The sequence below is a fragment of the Plectropomus leopardus genome, chromosome 15, assembly GCF_008729295.1.
Source record: "Plectropomus leopardus isolate mb chromosome 15, YSFRI_Pleo_2.0, whole genome shotgun sequence".
In the NCBI taxonomy this organism is placed as follows: Eukaryota; Metazoa; Chordata; class Actinopteri; order Perciformes; family Serranidae; genus Plectropomus; species Plectropomus leopardus.
In genome coordinates, this window is record NC_056477.1 from 29087027 (window position 1) to 29108886 (window position 21860).

Consider the following 21860-nt stretch of genomic DNA (forward strand, 5'->3'; position numbering starts at 1 on the left):
AACATTTTAGGTGCCATCTTGGTATCTGTTTTTTAGCAAGATGTTAAAAAAAGAAACATGTTTAACTTTTTTGATGTTTATAGAGAATGATAGTCTAACTTTGATTAGAACATTCTGGGGCCTGAAAGAAAACTTGTCGCTGAAAACGTTACTAAACATTTTTGCGTGACTGCCTCTGCTTTTCAAAATTGTGGTCAGGGTATATCCGAAATACATTTGGATATATGAGTCCTAGGATTCTGTTCGCAAGAAGTATGACACATGTTATGTATGTTCTGAACTGTGAGGGAAGTTTCAGTTTGCTTATATTCATTGATCCACATATTGCATAAGGAAATCCAGAAGCTCAAAACGTTAATTGGCAAGCAGTTCCATTGGATTGAATAGGCCATCCATTCACCATGCCATCTAGGCAACTGTTCTTTAGTTTTATTATTATTATGATTATCAGGCACAATGTGACACCATAAAAGTTCACTGTACTCCCACTACATGATTAGTCTTGATCTCTGAATAGCGAGTTTAGCTCATGTCACATAGTCAACAAGGGTAGAAAAAATGACCGTTAGGTAACTAATGCTTTGCTGACATTCTACTTGAGTTTAACTAAAGTTGCTGGTATGTAATTTTAACTTAAAAGTAAAAATGACTGACTTTTAAATAGAGTTTTTACACTGGTTTGTTAAAAAAAAATCTATTTCAAAATGTCTTTGGTGAATGGTTCGGTCAAACTTAATTGAGCATGTAATGGGCCACATAACATGCAAACTGCACACTAAAAATGAAATAACTGAAAATATACAGTTTGGACATACAGAGTTGCATTTTTAGGCTATAGGTATGGAAATGGCAAGTGTGAATATATTTCCTTACTTTCTCTATATGCGAGGTAAAGATACAAAATGCAGGATTTCCCTTAAAAACAAGGTCTAGACTTATACAAGACCCACCAAGTGTTTTCTCATGACGCACTTGAAGTGTGACTGTCAGTGGACACTGGACAAAAAGTTGTGCAATATATCTTAGCTCAGACACAGCTTATAGCTGGTTTTGATAAGAGGACTGGCATTGTATTGATTATGATCTGATGATGATATTTGTTGATTATTAATTAATAGGGAGTGACAGAAACTACTGATGTCTGTCTCTTCAAGTGTGTTCGACCTGTATGAACATATAAGGAATATCAAACACATCCACCTGTACGCTGATGTCACACACTGAAAGTACTTAAAGTACTTGCAGCAACTCGTTCAGCTGAGCTCAGTCTGAATCTACCTTCAGGAGAGAAGACAAGAAGCAATAACAGATTGTTTTTTTTTCTTTTGTTGTGAGGAATATTGAAATTATTCTGCAAAATACTGAGAAGACATCAGACAAATGGAGACTGCCTGGTTTGTGGTTTTGAGCCTTTTAATCATCTTTTTCCAGGTGAGATTTCCTGCTGTCATTGCAACAAAAGCTAAAATCTCATAGATTTTCATTCAAATAAGTGTTCAAGTTACTATGTCTTGCCAAAAGTAGTAACCAGGCTAACAGGGAATGTTCCCACAACACTGGCTAACATTACCTACAAGTTGCAATAATGTTTTAATGAAAATACTTTAATCTAGTGTTAAAAGAACATTTTAAGGATATTTATCATTTTTAATAATGCTCCTATGAGGTTAAATGCTAACTAACTGCAACATTCTAAGGATGTTTTGGTGATGTTGAGAGGTGACAGATCATAGAATGTTCTTTAATAAAACATTCCCACAATGTAACATGACAACAAAGGAAGAATAATTTCCAAGCAACATGCATGCTATTGAGGCCTGAGATTACAATACATATTGTAATCTGATATGTTACAAAAAATAAATAAATATATATTTTTTTATGTTTAAAGAGAATTTTACCTTAACTTTAAGAACATTCTTGCTGCTGAGAAACATTACTAAAACATTGCATTGGTTGCACTGTACCATTCTCAGAATGGTCAGTGAGCATTGGAACATAACGGTGATTGAGCCAAGGACCCACTGATGAAAGCCTTTGTGTTTGCAGCATTATGAGCTCGGGGTCTGTGCGACATTCCCAGGAAAAATCACAAGTGGCGCACAATCAATAATTTTCTGATTAACACAAACATGCGCACACTTACACGCACACATACACACACACACACACACACTGTCAATGCTCATACAACGAGCTGTAAAAAATACATTTGCCTCATTCTGAGAAGACAACAGATCCAATGCTGAAACTACAGCTGCAAATCCAGACACAGCTGGCTGTGTGTAACAGAATAAAAGGTGGAGAAATGGTATAAATGAATTGGCATGAATGTTACCTGAACATTACTGCCAAAAAACAGGACCATTATATTCTATCTGCCAGTCTGTCTGTCTGCACCCACTCACACACCTTATACACACAGAGTCCTATTATAAAACTGATTCTTATGCAAAGTCAAAAAGACAATTTTTTTTATCAGGTATGTCAAAATTCAGTAAGTCAATGATAGGTGCCACAACCTCAGGAGGGGCAAAAAGAGACAGACTCATAGTAAAATTGGAAAAATTGAATAATCAATCAAAATTATTTATCCAAGTAATTAAACATAGTGCACAAATAGGAGGGAGATATCTACAATCAGTAGTGCAGGGAGTGGATCGGCAAAAATGTGCTGTAGGGGTGTTGTGCTGCAAAAACAAAGACAGCAAAGACGCGGTGCAGAGTTCTGCCAGCCAGAGACTGACTGCTGCTGCTCTTACTGTATGTGCACGGAGCAAAGCAGGCTTTGGTGTGTCCCGTGACACTGATTGGGCTCTTCAAATCTGCTGCACAGTTGCAGAGGAACTTGGCAGATTGTTTTATAGGTAAGACTTGACCAATCAGAAACTGCTATGTACACTCTTAGTCGGGGACAGCACTAATGCGTGCTGATATGGTGATATGGATGGTGTGGCAGAAAAACTGCTGTATCATTGTTACTGAGTATAATTTCATGACATTGTTTGATTTTTATTTGCAGAAAAACTCAGTGAAAGCAGAAAATATGATTCTGTAATATTTGTTTGGCAGTATTTCAATTTCTTTTTCATGTGAGGCACAGGGTTAACTTTTTGCACTTCAGTGGAGGATTTCTGTTCAATACTTTTTTTTAACCACCCAAATGCCATTTTAAGTTTCCTTAACAAAAAAAAAGATTCTTTTTTTTTTTTTTTAAGTCCACTGATGGCACCTTTTCCATACATCTCGATTATGATTCATTTAAAAAACTGTTTTCCTCTCTTAGGATTCTGCTTTGGTGGTTGCTGAGGAGTCAACATGTGTGCCTGGATTCAAATCAGATATATTGATTTTCCCAGTATCCAGACAGCACCTGAAGCGCTCCATGAGACTGGGAGATGGTACGAACAATCCAGAAAGCTGCTGTCTGAAACATATGCTAATACATACACCTAAAGGGAACTGCATTGTATTCATTCAACTTAACCACATTAGTTTTATTTTCATTAAATCACAGCAACAGTTATGCCATGATATTTTTCATACAGAGCAGGTCTAGACCACTTTTTATTGTTACAATATTTCAAATATTCAATATCATAATATATTAATTATTTTGAGATTGCACTATAATGTAAGTCCATTTCAGCCATGATAATATCATTGTGGGAAGTCGGTGTGTTGGGGGTGCTGAATCACCGAAATTTGTATTTACTTAAAAATTAATTAATTAAATGAAATTGATTAAAATCATCAAGATTAGTATGGACTAAGTGGCAACCTTTTTGGCTGGAAAATTAAGCCAAAACTGATTCAAGACTGCTAAAAACTGCAGTTCGTCTAATGGCCACAGGAGGCTGGCTCTACAACAGAGTCAATCCCCACAGAACCCCACATTAACCATTTGAAACCTGGATCAGCATCAGTTTTCTTGTGCTGGGTTCACACACCTTTCACAAGCTACCTGACCCTTTGAAACCTGAGCAAATTACTTTGATCTCTTTCAATAACTTGGGGGAAAAAAAAGGAAATGACCATCTTGGCAAGAAATGCCCTGCAAACTATATTGTTGCCGGTTGTTCACAGATTTCTCAAACCAGGGTCTGACTGTCAAATATGACTGATGAAAGAGATGGAGGAGGTTTGATCTGTGTCAAGAGGCAGTAAATGATACTTTAGGACTTACATTGAATGCTGATGAATTTTGCAGAAGGGTGTACTTTACTTTATGTTCGTAAGACTTGGCAGTTATTTCTCTGTATGTACTGCATTTATAATGGATGATCATTTTTTCTGTCCAATTCCAGTTGGTTTCAGCGACTGCACAGACCGCACACGGTTTGTTTTCAATAGTGAAGACAGCCATTTCGCAGTACAGACAGACGGCATACTCAAGGTCAGTCGAGTTCAACAGACTTTGATGGCATATTTGCAGTTTCTAATTCCTATCTCTCCAAAATTTTTACACATCCTTTTAAGCCAATACAGGTTAAAATTATTAGGGGATTCGAGTAACTATCCTTGGGTAATACGACGTAATAATGGGTTAAAATGTAAATTTTCAGCAACAATTCAGGTGGTTTATGGGTCTGTCTATGCAAAACAGTAAACTTCTGAGTAGCCACAACACTAGGACATGCAGACTCCAACATATAAAAAATTAACATCCAGTAATGGAGCATAGCACATTTACTCAAATACAAAACTTTCGTAGAATTTTGAGGTACTGGCACTTTACATGAGTATTTTCTGCTGCTTTCAATTTCATGGAACTTCATTTTTAATTTAACTTTATACTTACACTACATTTCATTGTCATAGAGCTGCTTAGATTGTCTAACTGAAATTAATTCAGACCAGTAACCACTATCATGTCCACTGTCCAATGTTTACAAAGAAACAAATGTCATGAAAAATGGTCAGGAATTTAGTGAGTTACGGTCAATTTTGTGGTGAAATCTGCATCTCTCATTACAGACGTATTTGTTTACTAGCAGATCTTGACCTCCCCGTGCAGACACATCACAGTGAGCATAGAACGCTGGTCAATATCTATGTTTCTAACATCTATGTGCCCTACACTGCTTACAAGAACTTCCAGGTCACAACAACAAAAAATCATCGCAAAATTGAGACATAGGATTTATAAGTACGTGTGTTGATTCCCGATTTCCATTTATGAGCACATCACATTTTGTTTTCAGATTTTTATTATTAAAACAGAAAATGGAAAATGTATCGTTTTCCATTTTTTGTCCTTTTTATAAATGGTAGTTTGGAAACAGCTTGTTTACTGATTTGGATTTTCTCATTTCAAAACAAAAACCTGTTGGCCACAAAGTACACAGAGTTGGATTTTGTCATGTAGAGAGCTTTCTCAAATACCCATTGGTTGCCAGAATGTTGGCCTTTGCTTCTGAGTGTTTTTTGCTCCTCCAGGTCAACAGACCGGTTGACATTCGTGGATACGTGGAATTCCTCATCTCCTCCTGGGACTCAAAAGGTCGCAAAATCAGTGTCCCTGTCAGAGTATTGTACTATAGGCAAAACATTGAGAACCACCGCCAAAATGTTGCACATGATCACAACCATCAGCAACACCTTACCGAAGCTGACTCTGGTGATAACACAGAGGTAAGATTAGAGACACTTTTAAAGGGGTCTGAAGGTAAGCTGCAACCCTCATTGTAATTTAAAGAAAACCCTTTGCATGCAAAGACAGTACAGTGGATAAGCTCCCAATATTGTAACAACTGTGCACTTTTTGAGAAAAGCATGCCATTTCTAACATAGCACATACCATAATGTTTATTTTCAGATGTTAAGAGAAGTCAGATTTGGCCTCTGAGGACAGTGAAAGGTCAAATCCAAGATGGCCACCAATCCTCAGCATCTGATGTTCAAACGTGTTTAATTTTGGAATTAGACACTGTGGAAAAAATCTGAGATTTCCAACTAAACTGGGGATGCCCATTCACTTGGTGGCAGTTTTAAGATCACCAGAATTCAAGGAAAGGTTTTAAAAGTTGAGGTCAAGGTCAAAATATGTTAAAAACACATTTTAGACATCCTCTTGCTAATACATTTATTTTAGTTTGGACACTGGATTAGACAGCTGTTATACTGTGATTTTTTTAATAACAATTAAACATTAATTAAAAATGTTAAATAATAATTCTTTGTTTTTATGTTGTTGTACGTGTTTGCATATCAGATGGTGATGACTGGATTTAGCCTCTAATGGACCCCAGAGGTCAAATCTGACTTCTCTCCCCATCTGAAAATAAACATTATGGTACGCACCAACTATGTTATAATGTAATGCTTTTCTCAAAAAATGCACAGTTGTTGTGGCTAAGACCCATTTTTCTTGATAAACCATGCCCCTCTTTGGCTGTGTAAGAATCACCAAGACTCACTGCTTCCATCTTGTTTTGTTTTTTCAAGTGTTTTTCATCGCTGTTAACTGGCTACAAATACTTTTCCAGAGTGCGACTGAGCCACAGGTGCCCACTTGGGAGTTGCCAACTTCTGGTGGTGGGCTGAGGAGGAGGAAGAGAGACTTTGTTATTCCTCCCCTCTCTTTGGTTGAGAATGACAGAGGACCCTACCCCAAAAAAGTAGCTCAAGTAAGAGAGCCTTATACCCCTTGTCCCTGAGACTTTGATACTGAACTATATGTTATATATTTGTTTCTGAAAATGACAAGTTGATGGTTCCTACTGTAATCACTGAGCAAAGACTTTTTCATGCAGTGGCGCCAGTGATAGCCGCAGCTGGAGGCATTCAATTTTTAAGTTGTCCCTCTGTCTGTCTGGCCAGCCCACCCATTCCCATTCACACAATATTCACATAATAAGACATCCTGAAGAAATTTCTTCAGATCAACAAACATCTTAGAGTCAAGGATGAAATAACTAGATTTTGGTGGTTTTAGGTCTAGGTTCAAGGTTATTGCGTCCATCTTATGTTTGAAAACTTGTTGTCTCAAGAACACGTGGAGGGAATTCCTTCATATTTGGCACAAATGTTGGTGTGGACTTAAGAATGAACTTGTTAGATTTTAGAGGTCATAGGTCAAGGTCACAGTGACCTCACCTGTCTTATTCTGGAAAACACCATTTTAAGAACACCTTTAAGGAAATTTTTCAATTTTGGCACAAACATTCACATGGACTCAAGGATTAAATTATTAAACTTTGGTGGCCATAGGGCAAAGGTCAAGCTCACTGTGACCTTGCATCCATCTCACTCTCGTAAACACATTATCTGAAGAAGACGCTGAGGTAATTTCTTCAAATTTGGCACAAATGTTCATGTGAACTTAAGAATGAACTGATTAGATTTTGGTGTTCAGTGGTCAAGGTCACATTGAACTTGTATTTGTCTCATCTTTGTGAAAGTGATATCTCAAGACCACCTTGAGGGAATTTCTAGAAATTTGGCACAAATTGGATTTAAGGATTAACTGATTAGATTTTGGCTGTCAAAGGTCAAGGTTGCTGAGACCTTGCATTTGCCTTATTCTTATGAAAACGATATATCAAGAATTCCTTGAGGGAATTTCTTCATATTTCTCACAAACATTCACTTGGACTCAACAATGAGCTGATTAAAATTGGTGTTCAAAGGTCAAGGTCACTGTGACCTTGCATCCGTCTCATTGTTGTGAATGTAATATCTGAAGATGACCTTAAGGGAGTTTCATCAAATTTGGCACAAACATCCACTTGCATTCAGCAATGAAATGATTAGAATCTGGTGGTCGAATGTCAAATGTCAAAATCATTGTGACCTCATAAAACATGTTTTGGCCATAACTCAAAAATTCATACACTCAAATTTCACACAAATGCATTATAGGATACAATGATGCAGACATTTTATATCCAAGAAATCATAGGTCAACTGTGACACCGTAATGTTCTGCAAAAACACTTTTCTGTCCATTAATCAACATCATCAGTCAGAAGGGGCGATACTTCATCAGATATTGAATTTGTGTCACTAATCAATAAAGCAAAACCAGTTCTGTTAAAAATGTATTGTGGCCTCCTCTTTCCACCAAATAATAGAAAAGTATCAATAGATTAAGACTTGGATCATTAAAAAGTCTTGATAATGGTATCAATATAAAAAAAAGTAAGAATCCCCATCCCTACTCTGCACTAATTCCTTACTAAAGTGAAAATTGTTTAGCAATATTGTAATTATTGTTGTAATCAATACGAGGGAGGAATAACTGAGGCCTGGTGTGTTTTGTCCAGATCCGCTCTAGTGAGGATGAAACAAAGAAGATCTATTACAGCATCACTGGTCCAGGAGCTGATCAGGCTCCTATTGGCCTCTTCATCATGGACAGAGATTCCGGTTCTCTATATGTCAGAGACTCACTGGACAGAGAGGAACAAGACAGGTACACGGTAAGCATCCTCTCTTATGTTTTACACACACAGTCTTTGTTCACTTCTCAGGATCAGGTGGAGTTATCTAGAATTTGTTTAAAATCAGAAATAAACATGAAAGAGCTTCAAATTACTCCCAATTAATTTTGTACCAACAAGCACAATCACATGTTTCTTAAGAACATTTAGCCAAGTTTTCAGCATGTCTTTAAAGTTATACTTCATCCAACATATATACTTTTAACACCAAGCATTCAGCCTATTGGTGCTTTGCTCCTTCAGAAAACAGTGACTGTGGTTGTGGTTGTTTACTTACATCGCCTTCTTCACTGCCAATCTTGGTAGACTACCAACACCTGTAATGTAATTTTTGAATGTGAAACCAGTTCATCCAAAATTCATCCCAGAGTAATTTGCACAACAAATTTTTGTACTATTCTCTAATCCATCTTTTGTGTACATACTATTCTATTACTTACTTATTATTATGTATACATACCTTATTTCCTCTATGTACATACTTATTTTATTACTTATTTATTGTTATTTGTTATTGTTATTTTCTTTGTTACATTTCACTTTTTTTTCATGCTGCTGTAACATTTGGAATTTCCCCCAATGGGGGATCAATAAAGGAATATTCTATTCTATTCTATTCTATTCTATTCTATTCAGTGGCTGTACTGTGTTCCATCACCCTTGTGAGTGCTAGTTATATTGCATTAAAGCACCTACATTGATTTTTTTTTTGCATGTATTAATACAAATGTGTTTGTTGTATGCAGTTTGTAGCACATGCTGTAGCAGATGGGTCAGTAAATGTCGAGGAGCCAATGGAAATTGTGCTGACAGTAATTGACTTGAATGACAACAAACCTATTTTCACTCAAGACACCTACCAAGGAGAAGTTGCTGAGGCCTCACCAAAAGGTACTGTACTTGCATTCCATTAAGCCTGTAAAAGATGCCTTTTAAGAGTTCAACAATATTGTTCACTTTTACAAGACAAAATAGATGCACAGAACTTTGACCTTATAGTTTGATATAGAGAATATACAAGTCCAGAACTTGCTCCAACACATTTGGAAAATACTACACAGCAGATTTGCCGGACCTGAATGGGACTTTCTCCAATGTAACCTGCACCCCCACAAAATAGTCTTTTCACTTTGATGATCCTGTGTTCCAAACATCATGTGTGCACCTTGGACAGATCAGCAGACAGTCATGTAATCATACATGCCCACATTCACACCTCTGGGCAGTTTATAGTCACCTGAGCTGAATGTCTTTGGAATGTGAAAGAAAGCCACAGCACCAGGAGAAAACCCACCTGACACTGAAAGAACATGCACACTCTGCACAGAAGGGTTCCCCTACCCAAGGTCTGAACCCCAACCCAGCCTGGGTTCGAACTTGGGGCCATCTTGCTTTGAGATGACAGTGCTAACCACTACACCTCTGTGCCACCCGGTAATAGAGTCAATAATAACAATTAAACAACAACAAGAGGATGCACTCGCAGCATTTCTCTGAGGAAAATACGTTTTTGACATTTTGCTGTCGGGATTTGGCAAAAGCTTGATTTATCAACGAAGATCATACGAATAGTAAATATGAATAAATTATATTGTTTAGACCATAACTGTCTAACTGACAGCATATTTGTGCAGTAGAAGCCAGCGTAAACGTCAGGATTGGCTCAAGACGTTTGTCTGTCAAAGCAAGTATTTCCACCTAATGCAGTCCAGACTGATACAGATAGTCAAACAGAATGTTGCCATCAGGATGGTCTTACCTGGTGGGTTTAGGCATCATAAATGGGTGCATTTTAGGTTGCAAAGAAAACTAGCATTCTGTTAGCCCTGTCAGGCTCAGCTTTATTTTGTAAATCATCACTTGAATGAAGTGCTCTGAAATCTCTGTACTTCGTTTTCTCTTGTGACTTTCCTCTCTCCAGGTTTTGAGGTGATTACGGTTGTGGCTACAGATCTTGACCAGCCAGGTTCTGACAACTCAGATATCCGCTACCGTATACGAAGCCAGAAGCCACAGTTGCCCAGTAACTTCCTGTTTGACATCAACCCAGTCTCTGGAGTCATCAGAGTAAATGCTGATGGCCTGGACAGAGAGGTGAAGCATCTGAAACATATTTCAGTAGAAGGTTAAATAATATTAATCATCTCAAAGGGTAAGAAACAAGTATCACAGTGTTAACTCTTTCTGTATCAGTGATGGCAAACTCCAAAGCACACTTGCTTCCAACTGATCTTAGTTGAGGGCAGTATTTAGAGCGACAGGACTTGACTTCAAACATGATTAGTTCACTATGTGACCCTCTGATATGTCACCAAGTCAACACAGCCAGATCCTTGTCTTGATCTTTCTCTCCATGGCCAGCAGCTGGGCTGCTACGCCCATCCCCCTGCTTTCACACCTAAGCTCTCTGATCTACATGTGGCCTGCTAAACTGAATTCTCTAAAACTGAATACAAAAGACAAGTTAGCCCCTTCAGCAAACACAAAGTTTGCAAGCTAACTTGCCAAGCAAAGGAGAATAAGCCAAACTGGCACCACACTGTTAATTCTGCAAGGAAAGCAAAGACTGAACTGGAACCCTCCTCTTTTAAGCCAGGCTCATCCAAAATGGGCACATAAGTTTTGACGCTCATATGAGGTGGTATTTCAGGTGATTTGAAAAAGCCATATTTCACAAATTTGCAATAGAAACACTTTTTTGGCCATGTGCTTGTCGGTAGGAGCTGGCTCCCTCTGGTATGACGCAGCAGGGGTTATAAGAGCTGTTATTGCGCCGCATAACTCTTAAAAAGTTTAGCAGATCATCTGGAACTTTTGAATCCACAATTCCTCTGTGAAATTGTGGACTACAAACCTCCCAGAAATCCCTCATGTGTGGCTGCTCCCACATATAAGAGGCTCGCCAGGCCTACCTTGCCTTGGATTGGAAATAATGACTGCGAGGTTATTATTTAGTTGGCTTTTAGTTGCTAATGCGTTACGAAGACAGGGTCTTGCATACAGCTAAACATCCTTTTTATTGACCAGAGCACCTTTTTATAACATAACCCATACACATTCACTTTCAACATAGCTACACATAAGCCTCATTCCCACTGCAGAAAAAAAAAACACTAACACCCGCTAACATCTGGCTTTTTAATACAATGGGAATGTGATTAATCGGCATTCACACCCGGATCAAATGACTTTGCAGTAGACACAGGTTTTTATTGCCTCCGGCTCCAATCTGCATTGATGGGAACACAAAATCCAGGTGAACGTGGTAATTTCAGTTCCCTAACCAGCGAGATGCAATGATGTGCAGTCACTAATAAGTGTCCGTCTCCTCCTAAGCAGCTAAATCACTGATTTCAATACATCTAAACTGTGTTTGAAAGGGGAACTTAATAAGTAAGAGATAATTAACAAAAAGAAACCACTGAAAATTTTTCAAAGACTCTTCTCCTGCTGCTGCCTGCTGTTTACCTGTCCTCCTGCCTGTCCATGACATCACACGGACACACCACACCAACACGCACACGCACGCACACACGCGCAAACGCGCACACACACACACACACACACACACACACACACACACACACACACATACACACACACACACACACACACACACACCAGCTGACAGAAAGGCAGACTTGCTCCAAGTTAAGTGACAGTGGTAATACAGTCATTTTGTGGGTTTACCCATTTTTAAAAAAACAGCATCTGGCAAGTTAAACATAGTGTATCTCTTGTGACAGAAATACCCAACGTACACTCTGGTGATACAAGCATCTGACATGGCGGGAGAAGGGCTGACTGGACAAGCCACAGTAGTCCTTAATGTCACAGACAGCAATGACAATGCTCCGGCCTTCACTCACTCCTTTGTAAGTACATATAACAAAGTAAGTACATACTTATTTTTTACAAATCTATCTTCTCCTTTTTAAGAGCAGTTTTTCAATCAGAGCTTAGCAACCATAACTTCACATAGCAAATCTGTCAAGCTTCGAAGTAGTGTCCATGGGGCTGTAATAAGAGTTATAGTCAGTGCTTTTGTCTTTTTTTTTTTTGTTAAGTAATGGCTTTAAAAGGTAATAATGTATCAACTGCCAGGGTCAAATTTATGTAACAACAGCATAATCATTTTTGGTAATGTAAGAAGTAAGCAATAAAGACTGCTCCTTTTTCTTTTCATTTAGCAGTTTAAGTAGCCTTTAATCTCAGTTTGGGTTCTGGAAGTTTACGATGATTGAATAATCTTTTATCTTTAACAATAAATTTCACATCATGACAAGTCTTACACTAAAAAGACTGATGTTGGAAGGCAATTTTTTGCCCAAATTGGCCTGATGACATCGAACAAAGAATCCCATAGCTAGGCAGGGAAGTAATGAACTAAACTGCATGATGATGCAGATAATGAAATTTAGGGCGAGGTTAAAAAAATTTATCAAGAGTAACTTTTTTCTGGTCCTTGTTTTCTCTGATAATTTCACATTAACACGTATCGTTCTCGCTCTCTCAGTATGAGGCAACAGTTGCAGAAAATGAAGTGAACGCTGAGGTCATTACGATGTCAGTGACCGATGGTGACGAGCCACATTGCCTAGCCTGGAATGCCAAGTTCACGATAATCGATGGCGATCCTGGAGGACTTTTCACCGTAAAAACAGGAATTAACAAAACTGAGGGAACTATTTTTACTGTCAAGGTAGGAAGTCAACCAAGAACTCTCTAATAAGACACAATATTAGAGTTAAGATGATATTTTCAGTTTTGTTAGTTTTTGTCAGTTTATTACATAACACTCACTATAATGTATTATCTAAGTTGGAAAAAGTGACAGAGGAAGTTTTAGTTGTCCATCAGTACGAGTTGTGTAATACTTTTGGTGAAATTGTGCTGTTGTGCTTTTCCTTCCGTGCAACCAGGGTCTTGACTTTGAGAAGAGCAGACAGCACACACTGTTGGTTGCGGTGGAGAATGAAATTCCTTTTGCTATTCCACTACCCACTGCCACTGCCACGGTGAATGTGCACGTCAGTAAAACACCAGACCCAGTCCAATGTACGTGTAAAAACGGAATGACGTTGCTGCTGACAATGAAGTAATGCAGTAAGCCGAGTTACATTTTGTATGGTGATACACCACATTCTCATCCCAAGTCGTCACATATTGCTGCTTTGTTAGTGGACTTCCACGTCAACGTATTACACTTCAGGTATCTTTTTGTGTCTGCTGTTGACATCCTGGGATGCCACTGCCAAAACTGGGGCATCAACACTACATGCTTAGGATCAGGCAACAAAGGCACGTATGATTAGTTTAGGCAAAAAAATCACATGGTGAGGTACAGAAAAAAAACATCATATTCAGATGGAAAGTGAAGCGACTCCCGCATTAAAGTCCAGGGTTGATGGACCCATCTACCACCCACCCCACAGACGAATCCGATGACCAATTTGTGCGCTGCACCATCTAGCGGCGCCGACATTACTGCTGTGGCAACTGACTGCTTCCTGGTGACAGTGACAGCAGGTAAATACAGTATTCAAAAATAACGTTATAACATTATGGTGACAACAGGGATCTGGATTGACAACGTTAGGCAGTGACCCCCAGTTACTATGAAGGTACTTTATATTGATGACAATCTTAACATTATTCAGATTTACATATTACATATATTCAAGAGATAAAGTGCTGCAATGTAACTTTATTTTAAGTTACTGTGCTAGCTAATGTTAGCACAAGCCCAAGGAAGCCAACCAAATTATGTTTACTTTGTGGTAATTTGGTTGCCCTAGTTAAAGAAAATACATATTTCATAGTAACGCAAAGGTATAAAATTGTACACTTGCATGCAAATGCAATGCAGTAATGGCAACTTGTTCACTTCAGGTACTTTCCTGGATTCCTGTTTCCTGTCTGATTGTTACTGGCAGTGTTTCAACCTGATGCTGTCCAGCGGTGTATCATGTGAACGCGACAGTTTTTGTCTGGCTCTGTTCTCAACTGACCATGCTCATTTGTCATCATGCTGTCGAGGCTGGTGCCATCTGTCTGTCCAGTGGCGTAAAATAACAGTGCAAACAGTTCGGTCTGGCTTTGTTCTCAGCTGACACCATCTAGCAGTGTATCATGCTGACATGAAATGTGGCTTTTGGCATCTGGATCTTACACAAAAATCGCTGCAAAAGCAGCAGTATATGACATCTTCGGAATGAGAATGGGCTGTCTTTTCCAACTCGAGTGTGCTGTATATTTAAATCTGTTTTGTAAGTTCTGTAAATTGAAAAGATTTTATGCTCCTTTCTCAGAACCTGAGACAACAACCCAACAGGATCCCATGTCTAGCAACTGAGAGCAGAACCAAAACTGCTTCAATGACTGCGGAACCTTCATTATGAAACTGGCTGACGTGATTTACGGAGGAAGGGAGTATGTGCTGTAAATATGCCAAAGAACAGATAACATGGATAGGTTGTGGTATGGCTGTGAATGTTAGATTGATGTAAGCATGAACTGATAATTGATAACTGATCATTTTCTTTCTGTGCATGGGGATTATGGTTTATAATTTTTAGTGTAGTGTGATTAGTGGCCACTGCTCAGAAGGCAGAGGATGAGTTTGCTTTTTATTTCCTTAATTGGAATAGTTAAGCAGTCTGTGAGTATTTCAAATGGCTCTTTAGTTGTAGGCTAAATACTAACTTTGCTTTCGGTTAACTTTCTTTGCATTAAGCATTTTTCTCAATGCTTTCAGTTGTACTGGTGACATTTGTGTAATGCTTGCAATGTGTGGTACGATGCTTTTGTTTAGTATTGTTGCTTGTTTTGTATTTTGCATTGCAATGTTAAAACATTTCTGTAGTTACTTCACTTGATTAAAAACACTTTGTTCATTTTGAATTTTTTTCTTTTCTTTTCACATCCCAGCTGCAACGTGCAAATCAGAGCAGTAGAGTTCAGCCAGCTGTAGTACAGAAACAATGCATGAAATTAAAGCTGAATTTAGTATTATCTTCAGAGCAACTATATAAAGTCAATATCAAACTGTTTGGAAATAAAGATTTTAAAAGACATCATATTAAATCATATGTCCCACAACTAAAACGCACTGATGGAGAATAGTTAGGGGAATGAAGGGAGTCAGAAGAAACCAAAATCTTCTGTCCTTAACCTGTCCCTCTTGACTCAAGTCTGCAAAAATAAAGGAAACATTGATCTACAGCCATGGTGGATGCAGTCAAGGTGTTACTCCTCCAGTAAAGGTGGAGGAGAGAGTTTGAGCTGGAAATTCTCTGTTCCTGGTTGGGCTGAGATTAGGAGCCCTGTCTTGTCACTGCTGTGGCCGTGGGAGAGTTCTGAGAGGATGGACAACTGGAAGAGAGAAAAAAAAGAAAATTACACAATTAGAAAAGGTGGTACAAGGCTCTATTCATTTCCCAGACAAGCTCAAACACAAACAGACAAACACACTAAATAAATTTCATGAATTACCAGTGTAAGTGCTAGAATTGTATATACAGTCTGTGTCAGGTCAGCTGAGTCTGTGCCACATTTTTAAAAAGCACATATATGTATGTATTTTTAAATAACACATATAAGCTGGCGTTTTTAGAATTTTGTTGTTTGTTATTTCTTGTACTTAATTATTTCCTTTTCTATCTCTTATATTGCTGATGTTCTGTTCCCTTTTTAAAAACTGCATTTTTCTTTCTCTTTTATGTTGTGCACCACTATGCAATTTCATTAACTGTATAACACTTTGGAAATGCTGTTTTTTTAATCATAACTATTATTATTACCATTTTCACACACCCTGCACATATGTCAATCAACAGGGTCGAGCATACCTGTGACAGCCTGTTGCTGTAATTTTGCAGTCAGCACTTCACTATATAACTGGTTGAAAATAGCATCTCAGATAAGTCAAAGTCATTCTGTACGACAGAGTGAGGATTCACATTAGGTTCTCAAAAAGCAGCATTTGTTGACTTTGTAGTTGATCTATAATGCTCATCTGAGGTTGGAAATATTCTCTTTTCGCTAGATTAGGTATAGGGCATTGCATTTATATTCCCTCAGCTCAGAACCTGTATCACTCATTGAGGACATCCTGAGAAAAGCAAACAGATCTATTCGTTCATTTAAAAAAAGGCTTTCTGTAGTGAGTTTAGCTCTCTTTACGCCAAGTGATGTAAAAATTGGGGGTTCTTCAGCTGCCACAGATAGAGTTCCTACCCTGGATGGTCCTCGGTATAAAGAACGTAGCTGATCCCAGGACTGTTCCTGCTGAAGGTCCAACGTTGCCTCAACAAACACCTGGACCACAACAAAGAACCAGAGGAATGTAGACAGAGCAGAAACACTGGTAATGGTAGTTTATTTCTGTCCTTGTTAACAATTTTCAAAGACGAATGTATGTAGATAGATTGATAGAAATATAGATAGATAGATAGATAGATAGGTATAACATTTTAATCTAATGTTTAAAGAACCTTAATGTTTACCTGTGGAGGTAATGGAATAAATTTTTATGGGAGCATGCACTAGTGTGCAGACTTTTTTTATTCTTTCTTATCTATTTTTGCTTGGTCCAGCACCTAGTTTTTATCACTTCTGGATGTGCACGCTGCTTGAACTTTTCTCCAAGTTGAAAACTACCAGAATCAGTCTTTGAAGTCTGAAGACAAAAAAAAGAACAATCTCCAGCAGAGACAAATATGGCGGGCCACTAGCTGTCTACACTGTGGTCTCACTTATAGATGTATATAAAAAGTTACCTTCTTCCTGTGAGCCTCTGCTCCTGCGTCATAATGCATTGATGTAACACGAGTCTGAGAGTGAAGCAGAAGGACAGGAATCTGTTGTTAGCTGCTGTGATTAGCCTGAGCAGTATTGCTGTAATAAGTAAAAGTAAGTAGTAAGTGTATTAATTCCTTCATGTGCCTCGATCTTTCGGAACAAATACAAACCTGTGCCAGGGACGTGCTGCGGCCTCGTTTTTGCTCAGCTGAAGGTCCGCCCCTTCCTCCTTGGCTGGATGAACACTTGTAGCAGCTCCACAGCTGTTGCAGCTCTGAAGCAGGGCCCCAGCCAGAGTCCTTCTGCTGCAGGCACTGGAAGTGGTACAGGTGGCCGCAGCTGACAACACACGTATACACAAATTATCACCTGTAAATATGTCATTCTTTTAAAATTAGACAAAACAATTCTAAAATAGCTCAAGAAATGGCAATAACCTCGAATAAAGACACCAAGGCGACACATTAAAACAGAAACAAACTTTTCATATCAGACAGTCAGAAGGAGGAAATGTGACATGTGTTGTGTTTGTAGTCCACTTTGTGAACACTGGCAGGTTGTTAAGTCAAAAAGGAAACTACAGATGTAAGAAAAGATGTAGGAGACCAAAGCCCATTTGTATCTTTACTGTTTCTCAGGGCTCAAACAATGTGTGTTACCTGAACACAATGATCTCCTCAGCTGAGTCCTGCCTTCTCTTGTACTGCTGGAGACAGATGTTACAATGGTCTTGTCGTGGGTGGAGTCCCCTTGTGACAGCAGCACGCAGGTGAGCGAGGGACCAGTGGAGGTCATGGTTCAACAGACTGGTGGTTGTTTCAAGTAAAGTCTAAGACAGAAAACGCAGCATTATTATAGGCCAACGTGTTTTGTTTTGTGGCATGTCATTTATAAATATATTCAAATATGGGAATGAAGAGTTTGTAATATAGACAAACAACAGTGTTTTTCTTCACAGATCAAAAGTACAAATGTTTATTTTACAATATAAGCCAAATTCTCAGACAATATTAACAGCTAAGATGGAGTGCATTGGAAATCAGGGGTCAAACATCTTAAAGCCTTATTATTTAAACTGTGCTTCAGGTGCTACTTTATTGTTTACTCATAATATAGACAGTTCTTCACCTGTTCATAGTTAAAAGTGTCCAGCATTCCCAAAATGAGGCCTTGGATCTCTGCCAACTTTCCTTTACCGTAGACTGGATCCTGACAGACACAAGCATGCAGACAGCTTCACACATCATGAGCACATAAATACAGAAATAAAAAGGGCATCGTCCATTTATCACAAACTGCTGCCCTTCTGTCCAGAATTAATGGTCCATCTCCAGAATTAAGGAACACATATTTAACACTTTGACTCTTGGGTTAAAAACTAAAGAGCTTAAATCCTTCTGAGGAAATATGGCTTCCATGTTTCCAAAAAAAATCCTATTGGTGGCAAACCTAGTTAGGTGGACTTTAGTGGTTCTTGAGGCTTTCAGGCCACACTGAGTCTGACCAGTTTCAAATTTCAACTCCATCCCACTTATGGTGTGAGGGGCGTGGCCTTTGCAAACCTGATTTTATTGGGCCTTGATTACAGCGCCCCCATTAGGTCAAGTGACATTATCTTTCTCGGGCAGCATTTGCACAAAATTTAGCTGCACCATCAATCATTGGTGCAACTTTCGTGTGTCTGAGATGGACCACCTCACAGGAATTTAGGAAAATATTGTCATTTACTGAAGAAAAATTACAATAATAAATCAGTATAAATAACAGGGTTTCAGCCCTCTCAAGAGGCAAGATTAAGAAGGTGGCACAAAACACAAATACACACCTGCAGTATTCGCTGGATGATGGCAGGCAGAGAAATAAAGCTGCTCATCGAGTTGAGAACCTTCATCGTCAGCTCCTTAAGCACTTCAGAGACACACACAAACCTGATTATCATCTCCATCAATAGCTTTACCATCACATTCACACTGTTGTAGGTGGTGAAAAAATAAAAAAAAATAAGGTGCATAACCGATACATAAAATACAATCTTATCACACAGTTATTCTTACAAATGCATGAACTGATTTTGGGCCACTTTGGTCTTGTCTTGGTCTCGTCAAGTCTTGGTCTTGGTTAGTATGGATTCGACTACAACGTCACTTCCTGTCTGTCAAAGAATCAATATCAAAATACTGCTGTTGGTTTTTAAAACATTCAGCAGTTTATTGTAAAAAAATGTTTCCCTCTGGGACAGACTCTCTGTTCCTAGGATAAAAAATAAACATAGAGAAGCAGCTTTCAGTTATTATGCAACACATATCTGACACAGACTTCCGAAAAACTGCTGATCCACAGCAACCTCTGTTCTCTTAAATCAAGGCTGAAGAAGAAAATCTGTTTCTGTCTTTGCTTAAATCAAATATTTATTCACCCCACTGCCACTTTTATCCTTGTATTTCGTACCTGTCTTACTCTATTTTAGCTTTTTATTTTCTCTTATCTTGCTTTTTGATGATGTTAATGATACTTTTTAATTGTAAAAGTCCTTTCATAGTGTCTTTATTTGCACTTTGTCTTGATATTTATGATGATTCATGTAAAGCTCTTTGAACTACCTTGTTGTCAAAAGGTGCAACTTTAATAAACTTGCCTTGCCTTTCGTGTCACACTGAAATCAATTAACACAGAAAACAAAATGAAAAGATGGATGCATTTCAGTGTTGTCCAGAAGCACAGACAGACCTGCACATATTAAATATAAAGCACCGACAGAAGTTTCATGACACAAAAGACTTTAACCCAGAATAATGTGGGACATGCTTAATCACATGTATGTGTTTACCTTCAAATGTGTGTTCGGCATTCAGACCCTTCACCAGTTTTTGAGAAGCCATCATGGTCTCCAGAAGTGGGAACCACAGAACCTGTGGGGGAAAAAAGAAACGAATGAGCAGACAGTGTGACACCTCCACACACGCACGCACGCACGCACGCACGCGCACGCGCACACGCACACACACACACGATACTCTTACCTCTCTTTGTTGCTGGTTGAGGCTGTCAGAGCTCCGATGACACAAGTCAATGATGTCGTTCAGTGAATTCTTGACTCTGGTCAGTGTTAATTCTCTGTCTCTCTCCTCTTCTCCCTGTCCTCTGTCTCCTGGCTCACTCTCAGCAGTGAGGATGCTCAGCTTTTCCTTCAGTGTCTTTAGAATAAGTTTAAAACATTTTTGTTAAAATATCAGCAACATAAAAGAGCATTATGGAAATGAATTACATTTAATTGCTGTGTTTCAGTACAGTTTGTGCTTGAGCATTTTTATTTTAAATGAATTTATGCTCCTTCTTCACAACACCATACACACACCGATATACCAGTATGCAGATATAAAGAGTATTACACACTACTATGTTCGAGCCCTTGTATGCATGTGTAAAATTGGTAAATGTTGGATTATTGCTTCATTATAAATCTAATGGAAAATTCGCATAGCATGTGGGTGTTTTGTATCTACCTCTAACAAGACAGCGAATGCTCCATGAACATCTCCCTTCTTCTCCAGCAGGTAGGCTGTGGCCTCATTGTGATGGTACTTCTCTGTTATCTACAGATAAAGACGTGGACACAAAAACAGACACAAGCATATGCTGTCACAGGAGCAGGAACAGGTGAGCTGGTCCCGTCTGGTGCCATATCACCACAGTCCAGATAGTAAAATAATAGCCATCCGCAGTGTGATGCAGATCCCTAAACAGATACATTTCCATTATACCAATACACCTTTTATTGTATAAATATTTTGATGCTATGGTGAAAGTCCTTTTCTTTATCTGTCAGCTATTTAATTTTCTGAGTGAATATTTTTTTCCTCAGTGATGTTGCAGAACTGAAACTTCTCCTGTGCGCCAGGCGCATAGGACAGGGGTGTCCCAACTTTTTGGAATGGGGGCCAGATTAAAGAGTGAAAATACCAGCTGCTTCTCACATCATTTGGGTTATTAAAAACACATCACATACGAGTGAGACAAATGCAACTGTTTCCTCTTTAAGTGACAAAGTATTCAACTTCCCACCACTCTGAAAGCACCAGCCCTCGCTGTTGACTTTACTCTTCTTTGCCGTGGCGAATGTCTGCTACCTTGCAGGAAATATCTGCCTTTAGGTAAATATTTGTTTGCTTGTTTACCGTCTGTTTATGAAAAGACATTAGTCATGCCTGCATTCCAATGTGGTGCTTGTCTACAAACTGTATGATAGTCCTGCTATTGTGAGGTAAATGGACAACAGGTAAAAGTCATCTTGCTTGATTAACCAATACTGTGTTTATCATACAGTGTATTTTGATAGACAGGCAGCGGGTATTTTAAAGTCAGTCTGGTCCGACTTTGGACACACCTGGTGTAGGAGAACTATGGTGGATGTCATAAAAACTTGGAATACCCTATCTAAAGCCATTGTTTGGTTTGTCTGTTGTGGGCTACTGTAGAAACAACAAGAGGAGCTGCTCTGTATATAGATATAAACAGCTCATTCAAGATAGCACAAAAACACAACAATTCTTAGTTTCAGGTGATTATAAACTAATGAAAACATATTTCATATTCTGCTGATCGATGTCCTGAAAT

At 38.6% G+C, this 21860-nt stretch overlaps 2 protein-coding genes across 4 annotated transcripts in view; one reads left to right on the plus strand and one right to left on the minus strand.

Annotated features, from left to right (window-relative positions):
- Nucleotides 1-1276: 1276 nt before the first annotated feature.
- On the plus strand, nucleotides 1277-15299 carry LOC121954283 (cadherin-1-like). 3 transcript variants are annotated; one of them, XM_042501668.1, is made up of 12 exons: nucleotides 1277-1431; nucleotides 3287-3401; nucleotides 4308-4396; nucleotides 5440-5634; nucleotides 6489-6629; nucleotides 8268-8423; nucleotides 9191-9335; nucleotides 10366-10538; nucleotides 12191-12319; nucleotides 12961-13146; nucleotides 13367-13550; nucleotides 14756-15299. In XM_042501668.1, the coding sequence occupies exons 1-11, from the start codon at nucleotides 1381-1383 to the stop codon at nucleotides 13544-13546; spliced, it is 1560 nt and encodes a 519-aa protein (XP_042357602.1). In that variant the 5' UTR covers nucleotides 1277-1380; the 3' UTR covers nucleotides 13547-13550; nucleotides 14756-15299. The 3 variants fall into 3 exon arrangements, with proteins under 3 accessions (XP_042357602.1, XP_042357601.1, XP_042357603.1); XM_042501667.1 differs by having other exon boundaries at nucleotides 13367-13542; XM_042501669.1 differs by having other exon boundaries at nucleotides 13367-13502.
- A 41-nt stretch (nucleotides 15300-15340) lies between these two features.
- vps8 (VPS8 subunit of CORVET complex) overlaps nucleotides 15341-21860 on the minus strand; it is a 44233-nt gene continuing 37713 nt past the window's right edge. The window contains exons 36-45 of the mRNA XM_042502641.1: nucleotides 20750-20839; nucleotides 20267-20440; nucleotides 20074-20155; nucleotides 19072-19154; nucleotides 18375-18455; nucleotides 17906-18075; nucleotides 17417-17585; nucleotides 17225-17278; nucleotides 16683-16763; nucleotides 15341-15818 (exon numbers count right to left, since the gene is read on the minus strand). Coding sequence (XP_042358575.1) covers nucleotides 15693-15818; nucleotides 16683-16763; nucleotides 17225-17278; nucleotides 17417-17585; nucleotides 17906-18075; nucleotides 18375-18455; nucleotides 19072-19154; nucleotides 20074-20155; nucleotides 20267-20440; nucleotides 20750-20839 — 1110 coding nt within the window. The 3' untranslated portion in view covers nucleotides 15341-15692. The remainder of the gene's footprint in view (nucleotides 15819-16682; nucleotides 16764-17224; nucleotides 17279-17416; nucleotides 17586-17905; nucleotides 18076-18374; nucleotides 18456-19071; nucleotides 19155-20073; nucleotides 20156-20266; nucleotides 20441-20749; nucleotides 20840-21860) is intronic.

What these genes read in the sequence shown, in the direction of transcription:
- LOC121954283 (XM_042501667.1), top strand. Translation starts at nt 1,381, where the DNA reads ATGGAGACTGCCTGGTTTGTGGTTTTGAGCCTTTTAATCATCTTTTTC. An exon ending in ACCCCAAAAAAGTAGCTCAA is followed by an intron (nt 6,630 to 8,267) that starts GTAAGAGAGCCT and finishes TGTTTTGTCCAG; the next exon opens with ATCCGCTCTAGTGAGGATGA. An exon ending in AGGAACAAGACAGGTACACG is followed by an intron (nt 8,424 to 9,190) that starts GTAAGCATCCTC and finishes TGTTGTATGCAG; the next exon opens with TTTGTAGCACATGCTGTAGC.